Source organism: Protopterus annectens, chromosome 1.part0 (genome assembly GCF_019279795.1).
Source record: "Protopterus annectens isolate FY-2018-M chromosome 1.part0, PAN1.0, whole genome shotgun sequence".
NCBI lineage: Eukaryota > Metazoa > Chordata > Ceratodontiformes > Protopteridae > Protopterus > Protopterus annectens.
This window is the reverse complement of record NC_056725.1, coordinates 862882972-862909816: the sequence shown is the minus strand read 5'-3', so window position 1 is coordinate 862909816 and position 26845 is coordinate 862882972. Positions and strand designations below refer to the sequence as shown.

The following is a 26845-nucleotide window of genomic DNA, read 5'->3' as shown; positions in this document are numbered from 1 at the left end:
TAACCGGACTAACAGGATACATAGTACAGAGGACTGGTCCAGAAAAAAATCATTTTAGCTAGCAGATCTAGGAGACTGTTTCTCTCTCTGATGTCCTCCTTATGGGAGGAATAAAGACGTGCTCCGTAAGTCCATCTACCTATTTAACTGAAGAAACTACTTGAAACTTCAATAAAGTGTCTTTATTCCTCCCAAGGGCAGGGTATCAGAGAGGCAGACTCCTAGATCTGCTAGCTGAAGTGATTTTATCTGGGCTAATCCTTTGTATTCTGCATTTTTTTTTATTTGGAGAGGCCAGTGATTTGGATTTGATTTACACATTCATATGAGGTTGCTTTATCTCTTTGCTGAGGCAAAGAAAATTAAAATATCTCATAAAATAACGAGCACCACAGACCAAAATAAAAGTGATGCAGCTGACCATGCAAGTACACTTAAAGTTACAATAATTATTATAAATTAAAAGAATTTCAATGTAAGTAGCTTCTGACTACCTTGCCCTTAATTGTTTCAGGATTTGTAACAGATAGGTTCATAGTGTTTGGTGCCCTCTAGTACTCAAATATCATAGCACTTTAAAAATGCAAATATGTATATAAAATAAAAAGGAAAGTCAAAGAATACATGGAAAATGCCAGTAAATACAGTTATTATAGCCATCATCTACAAAACAAAACTGTTTTGGGCTTCCCCATACAAAAGTATACTCTGTACTACATAGTAAATAAAGTAGTTAAGGGGTAAACATGACCAGACACAAATGAAGTAAGATTTGGAGCAGCACATCAGCTCTTGATTCATAATTTGCAATTAACTGCAGCATTCATTGATTATTAGCTATATGCAATGTCTGCTCCCATCAAAGAAAAATCTAAAACAGTATAAAGTAAAAAAAAAAAAAAAAAAAAAAAAAAAACTTTCAGACTTCCAGGACCACTACTGAAACAGCTTCATGCTTCTCCAAACAGGCTGATCTTACCATCCTAGAAACAGTGCTCTCTCTCTAATGAGTCATGACTTCACAACTATTCGCAACTAGACCAGTAATTTCAATGCCAGGCCCATGGGTATGGAGGGATAAAGCCCTATCACATGGGATACCCACATTCAATTAATAGCTGGAGCACCTACTAGAACTGTCGTCGCTTTGTTGATGCACCGCACCTCGGGGGGGGGGGGGGCAGTGTATATGTCTAGGGTGCACAGTTCTGTGATTGAGCAACTAGAGACCAGAGACCCCATGGGGGGGCACTGGCTTCAAGGTGGGCATTATGTCACTCACAGAAGTAGGTGCCACACCATTTATGATGTCCACTGCATGCCAAACCCTGAGCATGTTATTGGCCATGTCTAGTGGGCTTAGAGCTTTAAAAATAGTGAAGCCCAAACCACCCCTGATGGCTGCCTCGATGGTCGCCCCTCTCAGTTGGCATTTTTCTTTGTATATGGGGAAAGAATGGGCCAGTAGACCAACAGAGGGTCTGACAGTTTATCAGACAGTGCAGCAAATAAAATCGTCAAAAAAAAAAACAAACAAAAAAAACACACGAGACTAGTAACGTCAGCTGTTGTTTCCATACATCTATTACAACCCCAAAAGCATTTTTCACTACATTCTCAGAAAAACACCTTTTTGTTAAAGCAGGAAAGGTGAGCTTTCCCCACCTATTTTTGATAAATGGACTAAACCACTAGAATCCCTGTTTTTGAACTGTATCTTCATTACAACACATGAAAACAGTGCACCTAATACAAGCTCATATAAAATAATAGCAGGTTACACCAAAAACAGTAAAAATATATAAAATACCACTAAAACTGTAATATCCTATCATATAATTATTACCAAAATAAGATCACTAACAACATTAACAGTCATGAAAAGTCACTACCAACAGAATATGCAACTTGTCATTCACTAAAGTGAGAATAAACAAATAACCAGCACCTACTAGAAGTGAGAGACTAACACTAAAATACATGAAAATGTTGCACTTACCTGCCCATCTTGAGTGGCATCCAGAAACACTCAAACTAGTACCTCAGAGCAGATATGGTCTAGCTGTTAAACATCTATTGCAAGACTAGCTTGCAGTTTTGAATGTGAGATGGAGGTCTGGTCCACAAGCAGACAGCAAATTACACTTTTGCCTGAAACAAGACAGCTGACACTAACACCTGTCAAGTTTTTGTCCCCATTCAACCAAAATGCAAAGACCACATAGCTGATGATACTAACTGCAAGTAGAGGTAGGGAAAGTACAGTTGCGCAAGTTGAACTTACCATAACAGTACATGATCGAATGAAGACTACTGCAATAGCCTTAGCTATATGGGTTATATCCTTCCAAGGACATAACAGCAGGCCAGATTCCAAAGCTTTGCGGCATCTTCTACACCTTGCCAGCTGTTATATCCCTGGCATCTAAGGCTATTTCAGCACTGATCAATCACAGCCCTCTGTATAAATACTGAGTCACTGCATACCCTACCCCCACCAAAAAAAAAGTCAATTTGACTTTTAAGCTTCAGGTGTCCTAGTTCTGACTGATAGCGTTATAGGTTCATAGGTTCATACTAGGCTATCTGCCCGAGGGCATTTACAAGCCTAGCCCATCGTTTTGTGGCTTACGCCACCCCTTTAGTATGGGGAACTATACCCATTATTTTGCTGTGCCTCTGTCGAGCAGTGACACTGAGGTAATCCCTGGGGTATATCTGCGATCTCCCATCCATTGGTCAAGATTTCTCTTGAACAAGGCCAGCGAGGTGCTCTGCCTCACATGTACCGGGATTTTGTTCCACAGCATAGGGAGTCTTTGGGTGATGAATCTATCCCTCCAGCACGTCCTATTAATAGCCGTGTCAAGGTTTAAGTCTCCCACCCTTGTGGCTCTGATGGATCTAGATTTTTGAGGTGAAGCATATTCATCAAATCTGGGTTTGACATGGCCTTGTATGTTAGGCAAAGGTCACCTCTGAGCAAGCGGTAAGCGACTGAATAGAGCTGGAGTTCTTTCAGTCGGGCAGCATAGGACAGATTTTTGAGACCCTTTATCCTTTTGGTGAGGAACTTTTGTGGCCTCTCCAGCTGCTGCAAGTGTCGGGTCAGATACATTCGAATGGGGCATTGTACTCAATCATTGGTCTGATGAGTGATGAGTAAAGGAAACTATGACCTCCCTTGATCTAGATGAGAATCCCTTCATGATAAGGTGGGCAATGTAGAAGGTCTTCCTAACTACTTTGGCTACATGGGTGTCGAATGACAGACTACTATCAACCTGGGTCCCCAGGTCCCTGATAACTTCTTCTGTGCTCAGTGGATTTCCACCTATTTGGTAGCTAGGGGTAACCTTGTTTTTCGAAGGGTATGACTATGCATTTTTGGCATTTAACTTTAGGCCGTGGCTCTGGCACCAGTTATCCATTTCTGTGAGCCCTTCTGAAGGATATCTGTGTCAGATGTGTTTTCTACTATGGCCAGTTTGCAGTCATCTGCAAACTTTGTCAGCCATAACCCTCCTGTGTTTGCTTGTACTGGAAAAGTAGATGCCAAACAAGAGTGGGCCCAGGACTGAGCCCTGTGGGACACCACTTGTGACAGGCTTTGAGTCTGACATGGCGCCAGCAGCTCTGACCCTGTGGGTTCTGTCACTCAGCCAGTTTGCAACCCATCTTGTGATGTATGGGTTGACATTTAAGCTGATGAGTTTTTCAATGATACCCGAATGGGGTATTGTATCAAGGCCTTAGCCAGATCGAGGTAGGCTGTATGGACTGCCTTTCCTCATCAATGGCTTTGGTGACTGTTTCAAAAGTCAACCAAGTTTAAAAGGCATGATCTGCCTTTGACAAAGCCAAACTGGGTTGGATCCAAAGTCTGCAAATTCCCTATGTCTTTATTTATGAGGTCCATTATGATCCTCTCCATGGCTTTGCAGATAAGGCTTGTCAAGCTAATGGGCCGGTAATTTCCAGGGTCGGTGGAGGCACCGCCTTTGTGAAGTGGTACCACAGTTGCAGTGCGCCACTCCCTGGGTACGTATCCAGAGGTAAGATTCAGCTATCACACCAACAGTTTCATAGGAACTTTGGCAAACTAAATTTACTTACAGCAGAATAAAAGAATGAAAAAGGTAGTCGAATAGTTTAGGCACCCAATATTAAGAAAAGAACTTTCACTGGTATAAAATAAACATTTAGCTGACAATTCCAAAAGGATCCAACAGAGATATTAAGTTGCCAAGAAAGAGGGGGTGCAGTGATGAAGTTTGAGTAGTTTGAAAATAAAGGCCCACAAACCACTTCCCCAGTATAGGAAGCAACTTTGCTCTAAACTGAGTGAAATGCTGATTAATTAATCTGAGTGAGGATGTGAAAATCTAAGATTTTATTGAGTAGAATTTGTAATGTCCTTGGTATGTTTGCTGATGATGTAATCTAATGCCAGAATAATTATATCTAAGCCTATTTTTTCAGCATGATTTTTATTAACATTGGATAATCATATAGTTAGTCTTGTCTGCGGTTCTCAACAAAATACAATGGTTAATGTAGGCACAAGGCACACCCCTAATTATCTTTTGGATTTTAAAGTTTAGTCCTTGAGTGCATTATTCAAAAGGTATATTTTTAGGTTTAGGGGATATTTTGAAAAACAAAATTTTAGTCTTAACAATAAAAAAAAAATAATACCATTCCTGTTATGATGTAATCATAATGACTGCCATCATGGTTTTGCTGTGAACCAGATATGGACCTTATGGTTATGATAACATAGCAGTGGCTAAAAATGGTATTTATAGATCTGTTGGAGAATGCAAGGTCATCTGTGTAGAAAAGAACTTGCAGTTAAGGTAGATAAGAGTTTATGAATAATGTAAACTGTACTACACTGGTCATGAGGAACCTTCTGGGACTTCCTACTGAAACAGTACAGATTAGGGCAAAGTTTTTAAAATTACAATCTTAATGGAACTAGTGAGAGGAAGTTTTTCCATGTATTTTTTGCCCTCCACAAACTAATCACTAGACCCCCTACTCTGTCCTTGACAACCCTCTCATTATATTTCACTGCTTGCCCTATCACCCCACATCATCCTGTGGGTGGCATCTTCTCTGCACACATGATCTGATTTCTGTGACCAAAATCTTCTAGCAAGTAGTGGGGAGAGGGTGGGAAAGTACAGTTGTGTACACTTACCATAAATGTAGATGTTCGTGCGTATTCACTGTTGCAGTCATTACATTTGGGTAATCTGCTGGCAAGTTGCCCTCAGTCAGCCTGAATTCCAAAGTCTTGGGTCCTGCGTCGGTTGCTGTCCCCTCTTCCATGACATAAGGTCGTCAGGGGTATAAAACATGCAGCCGATGCCATTTTCTTTAGTTTTTCATGCCCCCGATGTCAGGTGCCCCCAAAAAAGGTAGCAATATTATATATATATATATATATATATATATATATATATATATATATATAAATATATATATATATATATAAATACATGCATCAATATAAACCTTACCTTCATCTAAAAGCAAATACACCACATAGGTTGTAGAAGATAGTGAAGGAAAGATAAACTCCACAATAACAGGGGGATGGCGGGAGGGTAACCTGGACTGCAACAGTGAATACACTCTAACATCTACATTTATGGTAAGTGTACACAACTGTACTATGTTCTTCGTGTTTCACTGTTGCAGTCATTACATTTGGGTAGAATACCAGAGCTATGGTTGGGAGGCTGGAGCTAAACAGCATTAGGTGTGGCTATAAGGCCCTGCAGCACTGCAGTGGCAAAGCCTGCCCTGGACATAGGAGTAGAGAGGCAAATGGTAATGCTTTGTAAAGGTGTGAACAGAACTCCAAGTAGCAGCCTCTAGAATGTCTTTGGTTGGTACTTCTCTGAGAAAGGCTGCTGAAGTAGCTGCAGCTCTGGTGGAATGAGACCTAATGCCCTTGGGCACAGGTTTACCATGGTGTAAGTAGCAGAAACGGATGCAGTGGCTTATCCACTTTGAAATTTTCTGCTTTGGAATAGCCTTTCCTTCTGATCCTGCAGCATATGACACTAGTAACTGCTCAGTTTTTCTTAGAGCTTTAGTCCTGCTCAAGTAGAATCTTAGCTGTCTGTGTACGTCCAAGGAATGCAGAATTCTCTCCCCTTTGTTCTGCGGATTTGGATAAAAGTTGGCAGATGAATTGTTTGGTTAAGAGCCACACTGGAAACCACCTTAGGCATAAAGGTAGGATTTGTCCTCAGAGACACCCTGTCCGGGTAAAATATGATAAAAGACTCTACAGCCATGAGGTCCTGTAGCTCTGAGACTCTTCTTGCTGAAGTAATTGCTACTAACAGAGCTGTCTTCCATGATAAGAACTTTACATCAGCAGTAGCAGCTGGTTCAGATGGAGGCAGGGTGAGCTTTTCCAACACATAATTGAGGTCCCATGCAGGTAATGGTGATCTTCTAGGGGGCCTTAAATTTCTGGCTCCTCTAAGATACTGCTTTAGTAAAGGATGAGAAAAGATTGGTGGCTCTGTGTTGTAATAAGCCGAAATGGCAGAGGCATGGATTTTGATTGATGAGAAAGATAGGCCTTTATCAAGCATCTCAGTTAAGTATTGTAATATCTGAGGAATATGTGGTTCTGCTATATCAGTTCCTTGTGCTTGATTCCAAGCACAGAATCTCTTCCATTTGTCAGCATAAGACTTTCTAGTACTAGGCCTTCTGGCTTCCAAAATGACATCCATCACAGCTTTACTGAGAGGTGCTGTTTACATGATTAGTGATGCTGCCAGGTTTAGAGTCTGTAGTTGATTGTGCAGGATCTGATTGTTTTGCTGGGACAGTAGTTGTGGTCTTTGAGACAAGGGTATTGAGATAAGTTCCTTAGGATTGGGTACCAGTATTGGCGGGGCAAGTCCGGGGCAATTAATATCTTCTTTGTCTTCTCTTGTCTGACTTTTAGGAGGACCTTGGGTAGAAGAGGCAGAGGAAGAAAGGCGAAAACTGAAGGATAGGGCGTCCACTTTCCATGCTTGTCTGTGATAAGTCCTTGTGCAGAATCTTTTCAACTGATAATTTTGAGGAGAGGCAAATAGATCTATGTCTGGGCTCACCCATTTCTCTGTTATCATGCTGAAGACTTGTGGATTTAGTTTCCACTCGTGAGGATCCATAAGGTTTCTGCTTAAATCGTCTGCCAGAGTGTTCTGTTTTCCTGGCAGGAATTGGGCTTGAAGATGTATTTGGTAGGTCAAAGCTGTGTCCCACAGTGCCATGGCTAATCTGCAAAGGGGGTATGAGTGTGTACCCCCTTGCTTGTTTATATACCACATGACTGTGGTGTTGTCCGTCTTTATCAGTAGTTGTCCTGGATGAAGTAATTCCTTGAAGGCTGTTAGGGCATTTTGAACAGCTAGCATCTCTTTCTGGTTGATATGTAGATGCATTTGTTTTGGTGCCCATATGCCCTGAATGCATCTGTCTGCCATGTGGGCCCCCCAGGCATAATCTGATGTTAAGGTTTGGCTGTCAGGGGGTAGAGTGAAGGGCCGTCCCATTTTTTGGTGACAGGCCTTTGCCCACCATAGAAACTCCTGTTGGAGGCAGAGAATGAGAGGAATCATTGTTTCTGGACTGTGTGAATGTTGACTCCATAAACTTTTTAGGTACCACTGTAGTTTCCTCGTATGCAATCTTGCATATGGAATTAGTAGGATGCAGGATGCCATGAAGCCCAGAGCCTGCAGAATTTGTCTTGTAGAAGACTGGGATTTTGTTGCCATCAGTTTGAAGTAAGTAGTCAGTTGCCTTTGTTTGTCTGGCATAGCCATCTGGGCAGTTGTATTCAAGCTTGCACCCAGGAATGTTATCTTTTGAGAGGGTACTAGTTGCGATTTCTTTTCGTTTATTGTGTACCCTAGGCATGTTAGAAGCCTTTTCACAAATGCCAGGTGTCGAAGAAGAGTGTCCTTGTTCTCTGCTTGAATGAGACAGTCGTCCAAGTAAGGATATATTTGTATACTTCTTTGTCTGCAAAATGCAATCATTGGTGCCAGGCACTTTGTAAAGACCCTGGGAGCAGTAGATAAGCCAAAGAGCAGTGCAGAGAATTGGTAATGCATTAAGCCAGCCTTGAATCTGAGGTATCTTCTGCACGACTGTCTTATTGGTACATGCAGGTATGCCTCTTTTAGGTCTAATGTCACCAGCCAAGCATTCTTGCCCAGCATGGGCAGAAGCTGCTGCAAAGTCAGCATTTTGAATTTTGGAATGTCCAGGAATGTGTTCAAAATTGATAAAGCCAGTATTGGCCACCAGGCCTTGTCCTTTCTGGGTACCAAGAACAGTCTTGAGTAAAAAACCTTGTCCTTTTTCCTGTTCTGGTACTGGTTGAATGGCCCCCATATCCATGAGGGACGTAACCTGTTTCTGTGCCTCTGCCCATTGATTTGTGGACAGATCTGGCCAACCGTTTGCCACTGGCATAGTGTGGAAATGGAATCTGTATCCCTGTGATACTATGTTTAGTACCCACTTGTCATGGGTTATTAGCTGCTACTTTTGAGCAAAAAGTGCTAATTTTCCCCTAAGGGTGCTGTCAAAAGATAAGTGCTTGGTGTAGGCAGAGGGAAGTCATTGGGACTGTTTTCTGTAGGTTTGCACTTTATCTCCCCCTGATTTGGAGGTAGATGCGCCCCATTGCTTTGACCTGTATGAATCTTGCGCCTGGTATCTGGAACCCTTTGGGCATCTGGATTTACCCCTTTGAGCTCTGTCTGACACAGGAAAGGACCAATATTTTGTAGGCCAGTGTCTACTGAATCTTGGTGGCTGCACTTGTAAGAAATCCTTAACAGTTTGCATAGACTTGGCTTTGTCTTCCATTTTCTTTAAAACCTCTTCTGCCTTAATACCAAACAGAGAATCATGCAGTAAAGGTGCATCTAGCAATTTAACTTTAACATGATCGGGCACATTTTGTTCCTTTAACCAGGCAGGCCTCCTAATCACAGAGCCAATAACTGCGGCCCTGCAGGAGGCCTCTAAGGAATCAAAACCAAATTGCAAAGTATGCTTTCCAACTTGTTCAGCTGCATGCAATAATTCCTGTAAGTCTTTATTTTCTGCATATTCTGAAATCAACATCATTTTCTGTTTTAGCAATCCCATAACATGTTGTTGGTACTTAAGCATATGAAATTGACAGTTTAAGGCCCTGACTGCCAAGGTTGCAGATGTATAAACCTTTTTTCCCCATCTGTCTAGTGCCCTTGAATCTCTGTCAGAGGGGGTAGGATTTTTTGCTGTTGAGGTCTTAACTCCCTTTGGACCCTGTGAAATATTTTCAGGATCAGCAGCAGGGTTTCTAAATAAAAATTTATGTGAGTCAGAGACCCTGTAATATCTGTCAGGCTTACTGAGAACCGGAGGTAAGGAGTCAGGGGTCAAGCTTGACTCCGAAAACACATCATCCACAATGTCTAAAACAGGGGGAATGGCTAAAGGCTTGTGCTGAGGAGGAAGAAGAAGGAAATCCCTGAGCCTCTTTTTAGATTCTGAGAAGTCTTGACTCTCCCAGTGAAAATGCTCCCTCAAAGTATGCAAGGTTTCTCCAAATGAATAATCCTCTGGAGGAGATGCAGCTGGAATACACTCCTCAGCATCAGAATCCTCCTAGGGAAGTATAGATAATTCCAGGTAAGAAGAGGAATCAGAAGAAATAGAAACCTGATCTGAAGATTCATAATCAGTGTCTTGCCTAGGCCTCTTATCTGGAGGGGGATGGGTACCCCTGATCAAGGTAATAAGGTCTTCAGCCATTTTGATCATCTGTTTTTTAGGCATAGAGGCTTGTGCACGTGGCTCATGCATCATTTTTTTAGTTTTAGAAGTTGCCTTTGTCTTTGGTTTTGCAGCTGTCGTCGGTTTGATACATAAATGTTGAGGTCTGAATACACCCTCAGAAGCTGGTGCCTGCTCAGCAGCTCCGGACCCATCCGAGGGAGATACATCTGTCGGTCCAATACCTTGAGTATCTTGCGGCATGCCGGACTCCACATGCGTGTCGGTAGAGGCCTGTGACTCAAAGGTAGCGGGTATCAGGGGCTGCGAAAGCGCCTCACTGAGTACCGGCAAACCGGCGACTGGTTTAGGAGAAGCTTCATCGCCAGTTTTGGATCTCAACTGCCTTTCTCTGTCCTTTTCTTTGCATTTTTTATGTACTCCAGTAGTCAGATTGCTATCTGACGACTTTTCTGGGTAGTTAAATCTGTTTCCAAAATACTTTGATGCAAAAATATACTGACGCTTAATAGTGCGTTGGTTAAATCTAGCACAAAACCGACAGCCAGGCACGTTGTGATCAGGGCCTAGGCAAGGAATACAGTATAAATGGAAATCCTTATGAGGTATTTGCTTCCCAAAAGTAATACAATTATTAACTTTTTCTGACATCGGTAAAAAAGCAAGAAAAAAGTTTCCCCAATGGGGTACTTAGTTTTAGTGAAGACTTCGGTTCTGAAACTCAAACTTGAATATTTCAGTAGTCGGCCGACCAGCACTTGCGAAATGCTTCTACTTCGGGCACTGTGTAGCAAGAAAGACTAAAGAAAATAGTGTCAGCTGCATGTTTTATACCCCTGACGACCTCTCATCATGGAAGAGAGGACAGCAACCAACGCAGGACCCAAGACTTTGGAATTCAGGCTGACTGAGGGCAACCTGCCAGCAGATTACCCAAATGTAATGACTGCAACAGTGAAACATGAAGAACATGTAGGAAGAGAGCAATTATCTTCAGGTATCTTGTGTTATTAATTAAGCACAACTCCACCTGACCTATGGCAAATGGGCAGCACAGTGACAAAATAATAACTACAATATTGGGGCTATGGTGCAGGCTTCCTCAGACTCTGCCCAGCAACAGTATAAATAAAGTGCTTTGCAAGCTGTAGTGCTGTTACTTTGGGTTAACTGCTGCTCAGACAACACCAGTCTTCAAAACATTACTCGTACAGTAAGGCCTTCTCTACATCCGATGAGTAAAGCCATCACTGGTTTCCCAAATCCAACCTTCTCCAGATGGCTCCTCCAGCCCTCAGGGACATTAATCAAACCAGCGTAATTTGAGATACAAGTAGGACTTTATCCTTCTGTGCCAACCAAGCAGTCCTTCATAAGGTTACTTTCAAACAACTTTCCATTGATTGCACCAACTTTCAAGAGCTTCACGATGGACACAGCAAGCATGATAAAGGGCAATGAGATCCAGAAAGGCAGTCAAGGCTGAGTTGCAGGCAGACATTCACTGATCAGGGTCACCAGTAATGACCTTCACGAGGGAATGACGGAGAGTGGAAGAGAGAGAACCTCATGGGTAGTGTCACAAAAGGAAATACTGGCAGCCCAGCTATCTAGAATTTTGTAAATGGTTGCGTCATTTGTGTATAGCAACATGTTATGTGTATATCAAACTGCTGGTACAGAAGTGTGTGTGAAAAGGGTTTGCACGGTACTGAGCTTTAAGATGTATCCACAGTGTACCATACTGAAAATAACAGAAATGTATATAAGCTAATGTACCCATGTAAATGTACATGTTAACAGTGGAAACTAGAACATAGAGGGTTAACTTGCAAAACTTCAAGAAATTGTCGAAATTAAATTGTTTTACAACTGTGCAAGGAGACAGGATGTCTAAAACTAGAGAGCCTTCTGCATTGTGTTGCAAATATTTTATTGTTTTATGTCTTCCAGCAGCTGCAAAGATGTAAGGGTCCTTGTTCATGTGTTTTCACAGGGAGATGCTAAATGCTGGTAGTTTCTGACAATGGGGGTTTAGCTTGGGAACTAAGGTCAGATGATACAAAGTGATGTCATGCTGCCAGCTACCCCAGCAGTAATACCTGACACAAATTTAGGAAGTCTCTGAGAGAGAGACTGGGCATTTTGTATCTGTCTTTGATCTGACAACAACATCAGCTAGAAGATCTATTCACCAAAGTTGCCTTGCTGTAACGGTAAGTTTCTAGGGTACAGTAATTCTTTTAGATTCAGTATTGAATATAGTAAAGATTAGTTTAGATGTTTTCTGTATTTATTTAAGACTGTCCTGCAATGTTGTTTTAATTATTTCCTGTGATCTTGAACTCTGACGTTACTGTGATGATTTACTGAATATTTTCTTATTCTTTTATTATTTATTATTAAATATATTTAAACCTATCTTTGTGGCTGATATTTGTGAGACATATTTAAGATCTGCGAGTATTTGCATATTTATTTGGTACCACTGTGCAGGCCACTCCTAATAGCCTTGCTCTTGATCAAACTACCATTTGGATTAATAGTAACATTACCCAGTAGGATTGGACACCCTTTGTTTAAGGGCCTTAAGTAGCTGATAAGGGGTTCTGGTGGCAGTGACAACTACCTTACAGTCTGGGCAGAAGGGGGCATAGCTAGTAAACCTGTGTGAGCCCTTCCCAGGTGTGTGTGTGTGTGTGTGGGGGGGGGGATTCTCTAGAAAGAACCACAGACTCCATTGTCAGGCAGACAATGAAAGTGCCAAAATCTAGCCAGTTTGGGCAAGATAAGACTGAGATGGCAAGGAAGTCTGAACTCCTGCAGGAACAATCCTCCACAGCCAAATAGATAACAGATGAGGAGATACCAATACTTTACACCAATTACATACTCAAACGAGTTGAAATGCTTCACCTGCAGCCTTGAACAGATGCAGAAGAGTCATAAAACATTGGTACCATATCCCCATATCTGATAGAATGAGGTTGTTGAATAACAGAGAATCTGACGGGCATAACTGCTGCTATATACTTGGATCACACAGTTTATACAAGTTTCTTAATGCATGAAAAATTAACTTCTCAGAAGACATCTGAAACAGAACTGTTCGTTATAAAGGAGATCTTTGAACTGCTCTAATTCTTAGCAGAATATAAATTAAAGGAAAAATAAATTGCTAATAAAAAAAAACTAGTAGGAACTAGCTCTACATTGTGAAGCCTGAAATATATTTTTCTAAAGGTATTTCCTTTGAGCTACAACTGCCTGCAGAGGAACAAAAGTACTTCACCTATGAAGGAAATTGGGGGTAGAAAGGAAATAAGCTTGCTGATAAAGCTGGCAAAAATGAACTCTGCTGGTTCTGAAACAGAAATTTTTACAATCAATTTGCTTGGAATTATACATGGAATTTCTTTGACAGCAACAAAACAGCAGCTCACAATTTATGGCCCAAATTTTACAATCCGGTCCTTTAACTACTTTCTCATAAGTACCAAAGCATACCGATACTCTGTCATGAGCTGCAGAGATTCACAAGACTACAAGAAATGGGGATTTATAAAAATAACATATTGTGGCTTGTCTATCAGACAGCAAATAAGAAATAAGATGGCATAAACAAGAAAAAACTGATCCAAATTCACCTCATACAAAGATGGAAAAGGAGGCAGCACAGGAAACTTCTCCTAAGCACAGAGTATAATAGCCACATAACAGTAGTCTAGACAAGGAAAAGTAAGTAAGTAAATAAGTAAGGCAAGTACAGTTGTTAGAGTTAAACTTACCAGATGTTCGAATGATCACTGCTGCAGTAGCCTAAGCTATATGAATTATAGCCTGCCAAGGATAAAACAGCCAAGCCAACTTAAAAAGCTTTAGGGCACCTTTTATGCACCCGTACTGGTCAAGGCCATTCAGAGCGTGCCTGCCAGTGGACAGAAGGGGTCTAAGCCCTGAAAGGCCAGTGCTAGGAACAACAAAAAATAAATGTACACACCCTGGCATAAAAAACAAGGGGGGGGGGGGGTGAGCAGCTATTGCAGCAGTGATAATTCTAACATCTACTGTTAACACAAGTTTTAACTTTTACAACTGTACTATGTTTATCATACTGATCACTACTGCAGTAGCCTTAGCTATATGGGCAGATTACCTTTGCTAACTACTGAGTAGATTACCTTTGCTAACTACATTTGGGAGGTGGAAGGAAGAGAGTACGGGAGCCTATGGAGAATGTTCCTAGCAAAGCTTGATCTGGACCAAGAGAAGGAATCAAGCGTCTAGTCCTTTGTAAATGTTTGTTATGGCAAGTACAACAAAAGGTTATAGCCTTAGAGAACAACTTTGAAGTAGTCTGTTTTGACACAAGTTGCCCCTTCCAACCTTCACAAAAATGAACAACTGATTTGAAGATCTGAAAGACTTAGTTTTGTCAAAACAGTACCCAAGTTGTTTGTGGAGTATCCTTTTTCCCTCATTATTAGCTTCAGGATAGAAAATGGGGAGATGAATAGTTTGCATTAAAGTAAACTCCGAAAACCACTTTAGGCATAAAAGAAGGATTAGTTCTCAATGAAACGCTGTCCCTATGAAGATGAGATAGGGTTGACGTACCATAACAGCATGCACAGCAATCAGTAAAACTGTTTTCCATATGAAAAACCTAACATCAGGCAGATTAGCTGGTTCAAATGAAGCAAGTGTTCGAGTCTTTAACACAAAAATTAAGATCCCAAAGAGGGGACAACAGTTTTCTTGGAGGCTTCTTATGCAAAACCCCTTTCAAGAACATTTTGATATGAAACTGCACTGAAAGACAAGGATCCATAGGGCAGACATGACGAAATGGCTGATAAATGAACCTTGACAGAGGAATAAGAAAGGCCATAGGATAGTAACTCACACAAATATTGTATAGCCAAAGAGCAACTAGTCCTAAACAGGTGCTGGTTATGTTTTTGACACAAGTAGAAAACCTTTTCCATTTTTTAATACATAATTTTTCTAGTAGCAGTCTTCCTTGACTTTATTAGTATCTGCTGCATGCCCTGAGTAAACAAGTGCAAAAAAGGAATAAAGTACCTATCATCCAGGCAGTCAATTGAAGTTGATTGATGTTGAGGTGTATCAAACACCTCTGTTTTTGTGTGAGTAGATCCAGTCTGTGAGAAAGCTTATGATAATGGCCCCTTGCCATTTCCAAAAGAAGGGAGAACCACTGTTGCCAGGGCTAGAAGCAAGTCACCACAATGATCTTGGGGGATTCTTTCTTAATCTTCAGAAGTACCCTGGATATTAGCGGAAAGTGTGAAAAAGCATACAGGAACATTCCAGTCCAAGGAAAAGAAAAGGCATCTGCCTTTCAGGTCTTGCATGGAGTACTGGAACAGAATCTTGCCAGTTAATTGTTCAGGGAGAAGGCAAAGAGATCTACTTAACGAACTCCCCATAGATAGGTCAAATCTTGAAAGACCCCTCGATCTAGTTTCTATTTGTGAGGTCAGCCCTGGTCCTTCTCAGCTTGTCTGCCACATAATTTTGCTCTGATGGAACACAGGATGCCTGTAGCGTGAGACTGTCATGTTAAGCTATATCCCAAGCTAACATGGCTAGTTTGTAAAGGGGGTAGGACCTGGTCCTCCCTTCCTTGTTGATGTACCACATGACTGTGGTCTTGTCTGTAACCACTTGTAGAGGTCCCAGGGACCAAAGATGATTCAGAGATTTGAATGTCTTGATCAGGGCAAGCATCTCATCGATACCTATGTGCTTGTATCTGTCCTTGGTGTCCCAAACCCTGTGCTCTTTTATTTCTCTTGAAACTGCTCTTCAAGCAAAATCTGAAGCATCTGTGGTGGTGGAATGCTTCCTTGAAGGGAAGGAGAAGGGGAGACTTCTATTTGTTGTGTTCAACAAATAATTTCTTTTCTGACAACCCCCAGCACTGTGATTTGAAAAGATGTTGATGCTGGGACCAAAGATATTTCAGATACCACCATTATCTTTCTCATCTAGAGTCTTGCCAAGGGTACCATTACAATCAGATTCCATGAGACCCAAAATCCTGAGGTATTCCATTGTAGTGCCAGAAGTCTCAGAAATAGATCAAAACAAAGATCCATTGTTCCTGTGGAAAAAAGCTCTTTGAGCAGAGGAGTCTAGTTGACATCTCAGGAACACAATCCTGTGTGGAGTCAAGAAAGACTTTTGAATGGTCTCTTAGAATCCCAGCTTGTGTAAGAGATCTGTCAACCAAGAGAGAGAGATTCCTGACACTTTGAAAAAGACTCTGCAAAGATAAGCAAGTCATCTAAATATGGAAAAATGTGGGTACCCTTTAACCTGCAATGAGCTATAACTGGACCTAAATGCTTTGTGAACAATCTTGGTGCAATGGATAGTCCAAAGGTAAGGCAGAGAACTGAAAATGTGATCCAGGCACACAAAACTTTTATAAATGTTCTAAAATCTACATGAATAGGGATGTGATAGCAAGCATCTTGTAAGTCTAGTGTTGCCAGGAAACTTGAAAGAGGAAGAAGAGGTAACAGGTTGTGAAGTGACATCATTTTGAATTTGGGCACTATCACAAACAAGTTTAGGAAGGAAAGATCCAGAACTGGTCTCCAAGCATTTTCTTTCTTTGGCACGAGGAACATTCTTGAATTTAAAAAAATCCCTACCTAGGAAGGAGGAACTGGGAAGGCATGTGATGAAGAACTGGTAAAAACAAAATAGTCTGATTTGAGGATGAGCACTGACCCCTGGAAAGGAGAAAGGTCCACCCACTGTCATCTGTAACCCTGACAAATGATTTTCAGAACCCATTTGTTTGAAACAATCTGTTTCCAAAGAGAAAAATGGAGAGTCAAACTTTCTGGAAGTATAAACAGGCCAAGGTGAGGGGGGGTCACAAGATCTCTTTAATAGTTATTCATATTTGTTTGACTGTCCTTGGTTTTAGGAGGTTTAAGACTTATTTTTGGAACTCCCTTGCCATTTCTTCTTAAACATCTGTTTACCTGTATTTTATTAAGACTCTAATCTGTTTTTGCCAAAACTTAAGGAGGACATGGAAAATCCCTTCTACAATCTGAAAAAGGAAGGCTAAAAATCTTAGCGATAACTAGGATCAGCTTTGCCTTCTTCATCACATTTTTAATCACCACTGCAGCAGAGTTGTCTTTAAATTATCATCATCTGGGAGGTGCCAAAATGTAGCCATGCAAACCTACTTAAAACAGCACCACTGGCCATAGCTCTGAAAGAAGTATAGACAGTGTCATACACACACACTGAAAACAATGATTTGTGACCTGTGCAGATTTTCTTTATAAGAAGAAAAGTACAGTTGTGTACACTTACCATAAATGTAAATGTTTGAGTGTATTCACTGTTGCAGTCATGGAAGATGAGACAGCAACCTGATGCAGGACCCAAGACTTTGATAATCAGGCCGACTGAGGGCTACTGCAAGCAGATAACCCAAATGGGATGACTGCAATAGTGATCCAGACCCAATAAACTACTCCTATCCAAAGAAAATTGAGGAGGTGTAGATACATGCTTAGGTTTCTGTTTCTTTTTGACAGGAAAAACGGGGTCAACTGTGTTAATAATGGCAGCAGCAGTTTTCCCAGGGATGGGCACAGTATTCAGACACAACTGGGAAAGCTTTTTTGTTCTGTCTCCCAGAAATGAAAACAGCGGATCTCCCTTGTCCACTGAGGAGAACCCAAAAGCCGTAGAGGACATGGCTAAACCCTGGACCATTGTGGCTGTAGGTGTTACACCAGAAAGATCCAGGGTAAAAGAGGAGTGGTCTAAGGTACAACAAATGGCCAGTCGTCCACCTGTAACTGAAGCAAATTGATAAACTGCTGTGGTGGCAAAGGCTGCTTGCTTAATTTTTTTTCTTTTTGTAGCTGGAAGAAGGACCAACAGTGGGACCGGTAGTCTGTTGTATGGTCAAGCTGAAAATAGTGATTCTTTATCAGAGAAGAGGAACAGCAAATGCCTGTAAACACTACCAGTCCACAAAGGTTACTTTTTTGATCTGCAAACAAAACATTCTACATATTCTCGCAATTTGTCAGAACAACTTTAACATATGAGCCTGAAAATTCAAAATTTTGAAAATCAAAGTTGCAGAATGATCTACTTTTTTCCCATACCAATCAATAATCTTCCCACTCTTATCAGAAAAACTAGGATTGGAATTAAGTACTTAGCGGGAGTGGGATCAACTAAAGTTATAGCTGCTGGATCAGGTTTGGGAATAGCGTAAAAAAATTAAGACTGAGGAAGTTTATTTATCCTCTCTTCCTATTTACTAGCAGCTGGCTGACTGCCAGGAAAACTCGAGGCAGTAACACACATCTTCTGCAGCAGACAGAAGAGAAGAATTGGTGTAGGTTCTGCAAAATCCCTCTATACCAACTGCTAGTACTTTCTGAAGGATTGAGAAACCTCAGAGTTTCCCCACTGAAAACACCGTCACATTCTAGCAATAGTCTCACAGAAAAAGAATATGCCATAAGGAGATTTAGAAACTGAGCTCTCCAACTCAGGAGATAAGCTAGACATCCAGGAGTACTGGAGTGGAATACAGATCTCACGGACACTGTTAGAAATCTGAGGAAAAAAAAAACTGTATCCATGCTTGCATTTTCCTGCTCAGATTCTGAATCTTGAATATATTCAGGAAGAGAGGAATCCCTCATTTTTTAACCAGAAACTACTTTACAAGAAGGATCAACAGGCTAAATTAAATCTTGATCCAGACCCAATAAACTACTCCTATCCAAAGAAAATTGAGGAGGTGTAGATACATGCTTAGGTTTCTGTTTCTTTTTGACAGGAAAAACGGGGTCAACTGTGTTAATAATGGCAGCAGCAGTTTTCCCAGGGATGCACAGTATTCAGACACAACAGGGAAAGCTTTTTTGTTCTGTCTCCCAGGAATGAAAACAGCGGATCTCCCTTGTCCACTGAAGAGAACCCAAAAGCCATAGAGGACATGGCTAAACCCTGGACCATTGTGGCTGTAGGTGTTACACCAGAAGGATCCAGGGTAAAAGAGGAGTGGTCTAAGGTACAACAAATGGCCAGTTGCCCACCTGTAACTGAGGCAAATTGATAAACTGCTGTGGTGGCAAAGGCTGCTTGCTTAATTGTTTTTCTTTTTGTAGCTGGAAGAAGTACCAACAGTGGGACCGGTAGTCTGTTGCATGGTCAAGCTGAAAATGGTGCCTCTTTACCAGAGAAGAGGAACAGCAAATGCCTGTAAACACTACCAGTCAACAAAAGTTAATTTTTTTGATAGAAAAGCACAGTAAAAATCTCTTTAAAACATTATGCCACCACCAAACACAATTTCTCCAGAGAAAAAAATGTTTTCAGTTACATTACACTACTTTTAAACTGACAGAAAAAAACAGTGCTCCATTTAAAAGTAAATTACAGCCTTGAGAAAGTCCATTAAAACACAACACTCCTAGCTTCAAAATAACTTCCCTGAAGGGGAAAGTAATAAAATATCAACAAAATTAAGAAAATGGAAGTCTTTTTCTCCAGAGGGAAAGTGTTCTTCCAGCAAAGGGGAGCACAAGCTGACTGTCGATCCTCAAAAGCCTCAGAGGAGCACACTCGGTGGCAGTGCAGTTATTAAGGGCTTTGTGCCCAAACCTGTCTTTTAGTCAACTCACCTTGAGCTGTCTAACAGTCTGAGAGAGCATGGAATGTGGCCTGAAGCTTTGGAAAATGTCCAGCTATTATATACCTGGCAGGATACAACTCGTATAGCTAAGATTACTGCAGCAACGATCAATATGATGAACATCTGTGCTTACAGACTGCATTAATCTCTTAAGTAAATTCAAATGTTTTCTCACAAAAGTGACATAAATCAAAAACTTAATGCGAACTACGTAAAGTCCATGTAGGAAAGATCTGACTGCAATTAAAACCACCACAGGTATTCTCATTGTACTAATATTGTGAATCTAAAGTACAGGTACATATGAGTTAAAAGAAATTGCAAGTACAGCACCAATATCAACAGAATGGAAACTGCCCACACAGGGATGAATCTAAACTATTCTCCTGTTTTTTATTTATTTTATTTAACATTTGTTGACCGGGAAAGTCCGACTAGGTTCCACAGAGCCTGTTTTCAGCGGAGGCCTGGGGAGAAATGCTCCAGATGCATGTCTTTGGAATGTGGGAAAAACCGAAACCAGAGGAAACCCAGAGGAAACACACAGGAGAACATGCACACTCCACACAGACGGCACCCCAGCCGAGAATCGAACCGGAGAACCTCTTGCTGTGAGGCGACAATGTTAACTGCTGCACCACTGCGCCGCCCATTTGTTGTAATACAAAGGTGTACAGTGGACTGAGGTGACAAGCTGGACATCCAAATGTACTGGAGTGGAATAGAAATCTCATGGATACTGTTGGTAAAGTACCAATCAGTTTAGAATGGACAAGTTTATGTAACCTATAAAGCAACTGTATTTATTTCGCTTTTTAAATAAAACATGCTTTCTTATCTTCTCTGTCATTCTTAAAGACATGTAAGTTTACTAACTTAAACAGGACACTTGCCAATTATCTAATTATATTTTGCTGACTGGGTTATCTCTAATGAGCAGAACCCATTTTCAGAGAGGTAAACAAAAAAAATAAATAAATAAATGACAGTTTACAAAAATTTAACCATATCATACAATACAGAACTATTAAAAAATATAAAGTAGTGAGTATAACTATCGAATAACAAATGAATGTCTACTATAATAAACAGAAGTAATATGCAAAACACATATGCATAACAGGATGATGTAAAGAAAAATATGAATTAAAAAATAAGAGTTATGCATACATATGGGCAGACCAAGATGATGAGAATTACATGCCTTTATGAAAAATGAATAAATGTCAGACAGTTTTTAAATTAGGTGGTATCAAATTCCACTCAATGGTTAGATGGTACTGGGTGCTCTGTCACCTATTTCAGCAGAAATTGTGGCCCTGTGTGGCAGTTCTTTGTTGAACAATCTGTAAGAAAACATGTGTTGTCTTTGAAAATTCATTTATTTGTGAATATTAGGAGTAAATAAGTTTTGGTGTTTGAAGGAAATCCAAGTTAATGTATTTAGCATGTCAGTGATGGTTTCGAGAAGGGAGTTTGGCAGCTAATCTAACAATACTGTAGCAGCTAAGTATAGTAGGTATTAAAAATCTAGAAAACACCATTCTAGTTTAGAAATGGGGATAGGCAAAATTGTAACTTATCAACTGAACCAAGCAATGCTGGTTTCATGAAATATTATTTCACTTTCATTTTGCCAGTTTCAGTTATATATGTACTTATATCAATAGTAAAAGGATGAAACAATTGCTACCTATGCCTCCCTAAATGCTGTAGTACATTCATTTTTTCTCCAAAAACAACTTTATCCTATTCAGGATTACAAAGGAGCTGAAGCCTGTTTTAGAAAGCAATGAATGCAAGGCAGAGAATGAATCCTAGATAGGACACCTGTCCTTTTCTACAAATCAGAGACTCATTATTCCTAACAACAAAACAATATTATCAGAAGAAAAATACTGATATACACTGCCTTTAATCTTATCATCAAATAACATTTGTTCCTGTTAATCAAAACATTAAATATAAACATACACACATTTATCTATAATATATATATATATATATATATATATATATATATATATATATATATACGGGTCTACTTCATTTCACCTAACTTCCAGTTCACTGACTTTCATTTCACTGACCCCATTCCACTGAAATTTCATTTGACTGACACTTCATTTCACTGACAGTTCATTTGACTGACAAGTTAGAATATATAGTGGGGGTGTGGGGGCACCTTGGGGGGCTGTGCCCCCACCCACCCCCAACTGCTGCCTGGGAGGGGGCCCCCACACACCCCCAACTATATATTCTAACTCCAGGGTCACACTACAGTGGGGAAGGGGGCATATTCCATTTTCTTGCTAATAATACTTGTCAGTCAAATGAACTGTCAGTGAAATGAAGTGTCAGTCAAATGAAATTTCAGTCATTTGGTCTCAGTCAAATGTGAGTCACACATACACTCACATACATACAAACACACGCAAAAACTTAAACTATCAATTATCCCATACCAACCAGAAAAAAAAGTTCACGTTTCAGAAAATACATTTTGTATCAATAATGATGAAAAATAGCTTTTCAACATTTTCAAGAGCTTTAAACTTATGTAAATGTAAACAAATGACAGGAATAGAAAATAATTAACACACTTAAGAGAAGAAAACAAATGGCAGCAGCATCTTTATAGAAAAATGACATAAAATAATTATTTTTGAACCCTGAAGGCTCTAATTTTTTTATGACAGATAAGATATCAAGGGAAGAAGCAAAAACATGTAGCGTAGACCAGATGAATAATACAAGATAACGTTAATTTTTGGGCCATATTCAAAAGCTAGGAGGAACAGATCAGTAACCCATGTAACAGAGCTCTTCCACCTCTGTTAATAAAACATAGAAAGCAAGAGAAAAAAAAGGTTCTAAAGTAAGTCCTGAAGAACAATTAATGAGGCACTCAAGCATGATATAGTGAGTCAAGTGTGGGTTTCTTCATGACACCATCCTCTTCAGCAGAGCATGTCAGGCTAAGCCTGGTGCCAACAAGCTACTCAACAAATAGTTTCCCTTTTTATCATTTATGAAACGGGAAAATAATTTTTACAGCTACAAAAGGCAGCTGTAGTAATGAAGTGTACTACTTTCTAGTGTACTGCAAAAAAGATTATAGGAAAATAGGAGGTTACTAGGCTAATGGCCCTGGGGCCCTTACAAGCCTAGCCAAGCGTTTATCCCTCAAAAAAAGAAACGTTAGTCAGCACCTGTCACCCCTGTCAATGAGGGACAAAGGTGGAATCCCTGGGACAAATTTCTTGTTTCCCATCCACTCATCAAGGTCGGCTTGAAGAGGGTCAGCGAGGTACTCTGTTTGACATGTACAGGAAGTCTATTCTAGAGACGGGGCAGCCTGTGGGAGACAAACCTGCATCTCCAGCAAGTTTTGTTGATGTCGCATATTACATTTAATATATGGTTCGTAACCATTCTGTGTACTCAAATCCTGCACCTACTGCACATAAGGCTGTCACACTAATCATTTGGCTACGTGGATGCATCTGTAAGTTAATCAGCTTAACCACTGTGGCAACCCCTTAGTATACTGATATCTAAACATGCAATGCTAAGCCACAGGACTGCCTGTCCTTTGACTCAGCACTGCTCATGTAATTCTGTGAATCAGGTGTTGGACTATAGAGGCTGTGGTTGGGAGAAATTAGCATAAAAAGCTTGAACTTGTTTGCAAGCCACTTATGAGTAGTGCCCCCAAAGCAAAACAATGCATCTGTCACAGCTGTTTAAGATAAGTAACTTCAAAGGGTTGCAGCATCAGTACCCACCTTTGCAGAATGTGGCCTCTAAAGCTAGCAAATGACCCAAAAACTATATCATAACAAAAAAAATACTAGTTTTTTAGCTTCTGATTCAGAAAGAGGGTAAGAGAGTGTGGAGTATGTGTACACTGCTTTGCTCTTTAAATGACTGTGTTCTTACAGTTGAGTAAATAAGTACAAAGAAAGGAGTAGTACTAACTGTTCTCTATGGCCAGTCGGGGTATAAGCAAAGCAGGCAATAACCACCTGTAAGAAATATCAAACAGTTGCAAGCATATATTTCAAAGGATATGTTGCTCTGCCTCACTCAGCATTAATAAATCCTAAATAAATTCAAGGCTCTATGGCTTCATTAGTGAAAACAAAACTGCATCATTTCAGCTGAAAAATCCATTATAAATTATAAGCAGCCTCTAAGATGAAAAACTACGCATAAAAGAAAGACATACAGTGGATATAAAAAGTGTACACACCCCTGTTAAAATGTCAGGTTTTTGTGATATAAAAAAATGAGACCACAATAAAACATTTCAAAACTTTTCCCACTTTTAATGTGATCTATATCCTGTACAATTCAACTGAAAAACAAACAAAACTGTTAGGGGAAAAAATATAAAAATAAAAAATGTACAATAATCTGGTTGCATAAGTGTGCACACCCTTAAACTAATACTTTGTTGAAGCACCTTTTGAATTATTTACAGCATTCAATCTTCTTGGGTACACACCTGCCATGAATTAAAGAGACTGATTAAACCACTGTAACTTCATCATTGTATGCACAGATAAATTCAAAGTATAACAACATACTTACGTTTATATTTGTGTTGAAAATAATATGTCTGAAAGCTTGGGCCTTGCATAAAATAGCATTAATAAAAATAATGACAGGATCATACTCAATGTACATATCAACTGGCTTCTGGCATGATTCCTAAAATGAGAAAAACAAAAAATAAAAAGTAAATAAAAGACTGTAACACACAAAAATATTATCTTTACTTACTACATACAGTAAGTTTACAAAGAATTTTGCAAAAGTAAAAGGTTTAAGATCATACTGTAGAAGAATACCTCAGCGTTGTGTTTGTACTTCAAACCATAAAAAATGTGCAAGCCACAAGCCAAATAAATGCAGGCATCAAACTCCACTGGAAAGATGTGCACATCTGAAAACAGCAAATGCTTTCAGCATCTTTGCAGCATTCCTTTCTGCTAAATACTCTACACCTCATCATCGTACCTCTCAACTGTCCAGAGTTTTGCAGAATGTCCAAACTTTTGCCTCATATTTCTGGTCCATTCCCGATACAATTTTATGGTGTTCTCACAAATCACCAAGGATTAAAGTCACCAAATAATGACACTTAAGTTTCAGGGTTCATAGCCTTTGGAAAATGCATTTTAACCTATTATTCAAGCAACTTTCTAAGTTTATACGATCAACATTAAAAATATGTCCCTATTTTTCTGGGCCTTTCCCCCCCATTATATTTGGCTCTGTCCAGATTTCCTGTGCTGAGAGGTTGAGAGGTATGCATATAATACTCCCCATTTCAAAACCCATAAAAACTGAACAATGCTCAGACAGCATGCTCTAAACCATTAAGCCATCAAGTCTCCTCATCGATCATTTGCAGTCTGTTGCCGTTCTCCCCTTACCTATTGGCACCGTTTTCCTTTCCTTCCCACTGACGGTGGAGTGCTGGATTCCCTGATCTCAAAGTCATTTTCTGGGCTGTACAAATCCATTATTAAACTTCCTGATTTTACTGTCCACAACTTATGACTTTCGTCATGTATTTTTTGTTTCATACCATTATGTACCAGATCCCAACCTCTTCTTTCTCATGTACAACAGCACAATCCCAGATTTAAGATTTTGTTTCTACTTGTGGTATAGACAATATACCACAAAAGTGTGTGAATAATTCGTATCTTATCCATAGTGAGGGGAGCCATTTGGTCATGATGGTGCAACTCAAGTGGCCAAACTACAAACCCTCAGTATGGGTAAATATATCAAATACCAACAATGCTGTTAAGGTATTCAGCAATTTTAAATGACATAATTTAAAGGGGAAACCTCTTACCTTTTTAAATATCACAATGATAAACTTTGCACTCGTTTCTTTTCTATCTCTCTGTGTTAACAGGAATCATTAGGTACATCTTTATGAAGTATTCTGTTTATGAATGGCCACGAACACGGTGACACAGTTGAAGTACATTATAAACATGTACTCTAACATGTACTCTAAGCCACGTCAGAGTGGTTGCTGCAAATAAAGTGAACGCAAACAATGGAAATGTTATTTATTATTATTTATTTGGCATTATTTATCAAGGAAGTACAAAAGGGCAAAGCCCATTTTCAATGGAGGCCCAGGGAGAAAAGCTCCAACAGAAACATACTCGTGACAAAACAAAATTTTTTTTTTACAGAGATACATTACATAGATACTTTTTAAGATATATAGCTACAAAGAAAATTATTTGCAGCGACGCACTATAGAGATAAAACAGATATTTCTTTTGTGGTGACATTATACACAGTAAAACATTTAGTATGCAGTTTATGTGCAACATGTGACGAGCAAATATGACTAACAAGACATGGATTAGGAGGGTTAGGAAAGAAAAAAGTGAGTTAAGGAGTATGAAACAGTGGGTAGGTAGATAACAGTTAAAGCTTTAAGAGGGAGAAAGGCATTCTACAGTTGAAGAGTTAAGGACAGTGAGGGAAAAAATACTAGGGTGCATAGTGACACAGAATCTAGTTATAAAAAAGTGGAAAGCATTTGAAGGAGGTGGATAAACTGGGAAATTTCAAAGACGTTTAAATGTAAAATGGAGACTAATACAGGAAGATAACTGAGGAAGAATGGTAGAAAGGTCTGTTGTGTAGAAGAGGACAGAGATTATAAATGATTAAGGGATATGACATGACAAAGGAAAATGGAATTACCCAGGTAAGGAACATGTGTGTGTGTTTAGGTGTTATTTTGGCAAGGGCCTGAAGGCGGAAAGTTTCATGTTCTGTTTTAAGAGGTGTTCCAGAGCTTAAATATGTAATGTGAGTATAGCGAGACACCTGCTGAGTTATTAGACTTCAATGTTCGTGCAAATGTTTCTACTTGTAGAATTGTGCTGCAGAGTATCTTTTGGTGCTAGACATTTTTTTGGTGTACATATAAGATTGTGAGCTGTAATAAATTGTGAGCATGTTACTTCATTAACTCCGAATACCATCCCTTGGCTCCTTGGTGCTTACATCACTAACTTTATTTGGGGGTTAATCAGAGTCTCTTTAATTGAAGGCAGATGTGTATCCAAGAAGACTGAATGCTGTAATTAAATCAAAAGGTGATTCAACAAAGTATTAGTTTAATAGTGTGCGCACACAACAAAGTATTAGTTTAAGGGTGTACATACTTCAGCGTATTGTACATTTTTTTTTATATTTTTTCCCCTAACAAATTTGTTTGTTTTTCAACTGAATTGTACAGGTTATAGGTCA

The 26845-nt window shown here is 39.8% G+C and overlaps 1 protein-coding gene across 1 annotated transcript in view; it reads right to left on the bottom strand.

Moving 5' to 3' along the window:
- Nucleotides 1-26845, bottom strand: part of ARV1 (ARV1 homolog, fatty acid homeostasis modulator) — a 391241-nt gene that overhangs the window by 319657 nt on the left and 44739 nt on the right. The window contains exon 2 of the mRNA XM_044063690.1: nt 24140-24259. Within this exon, the coding sequence (XP_043919625.1) occupies nt 24140-24259 (120 nt within the window). The remainder of the gene's footprint in view (nt 1-24139; nt 24260-26845) is intronic.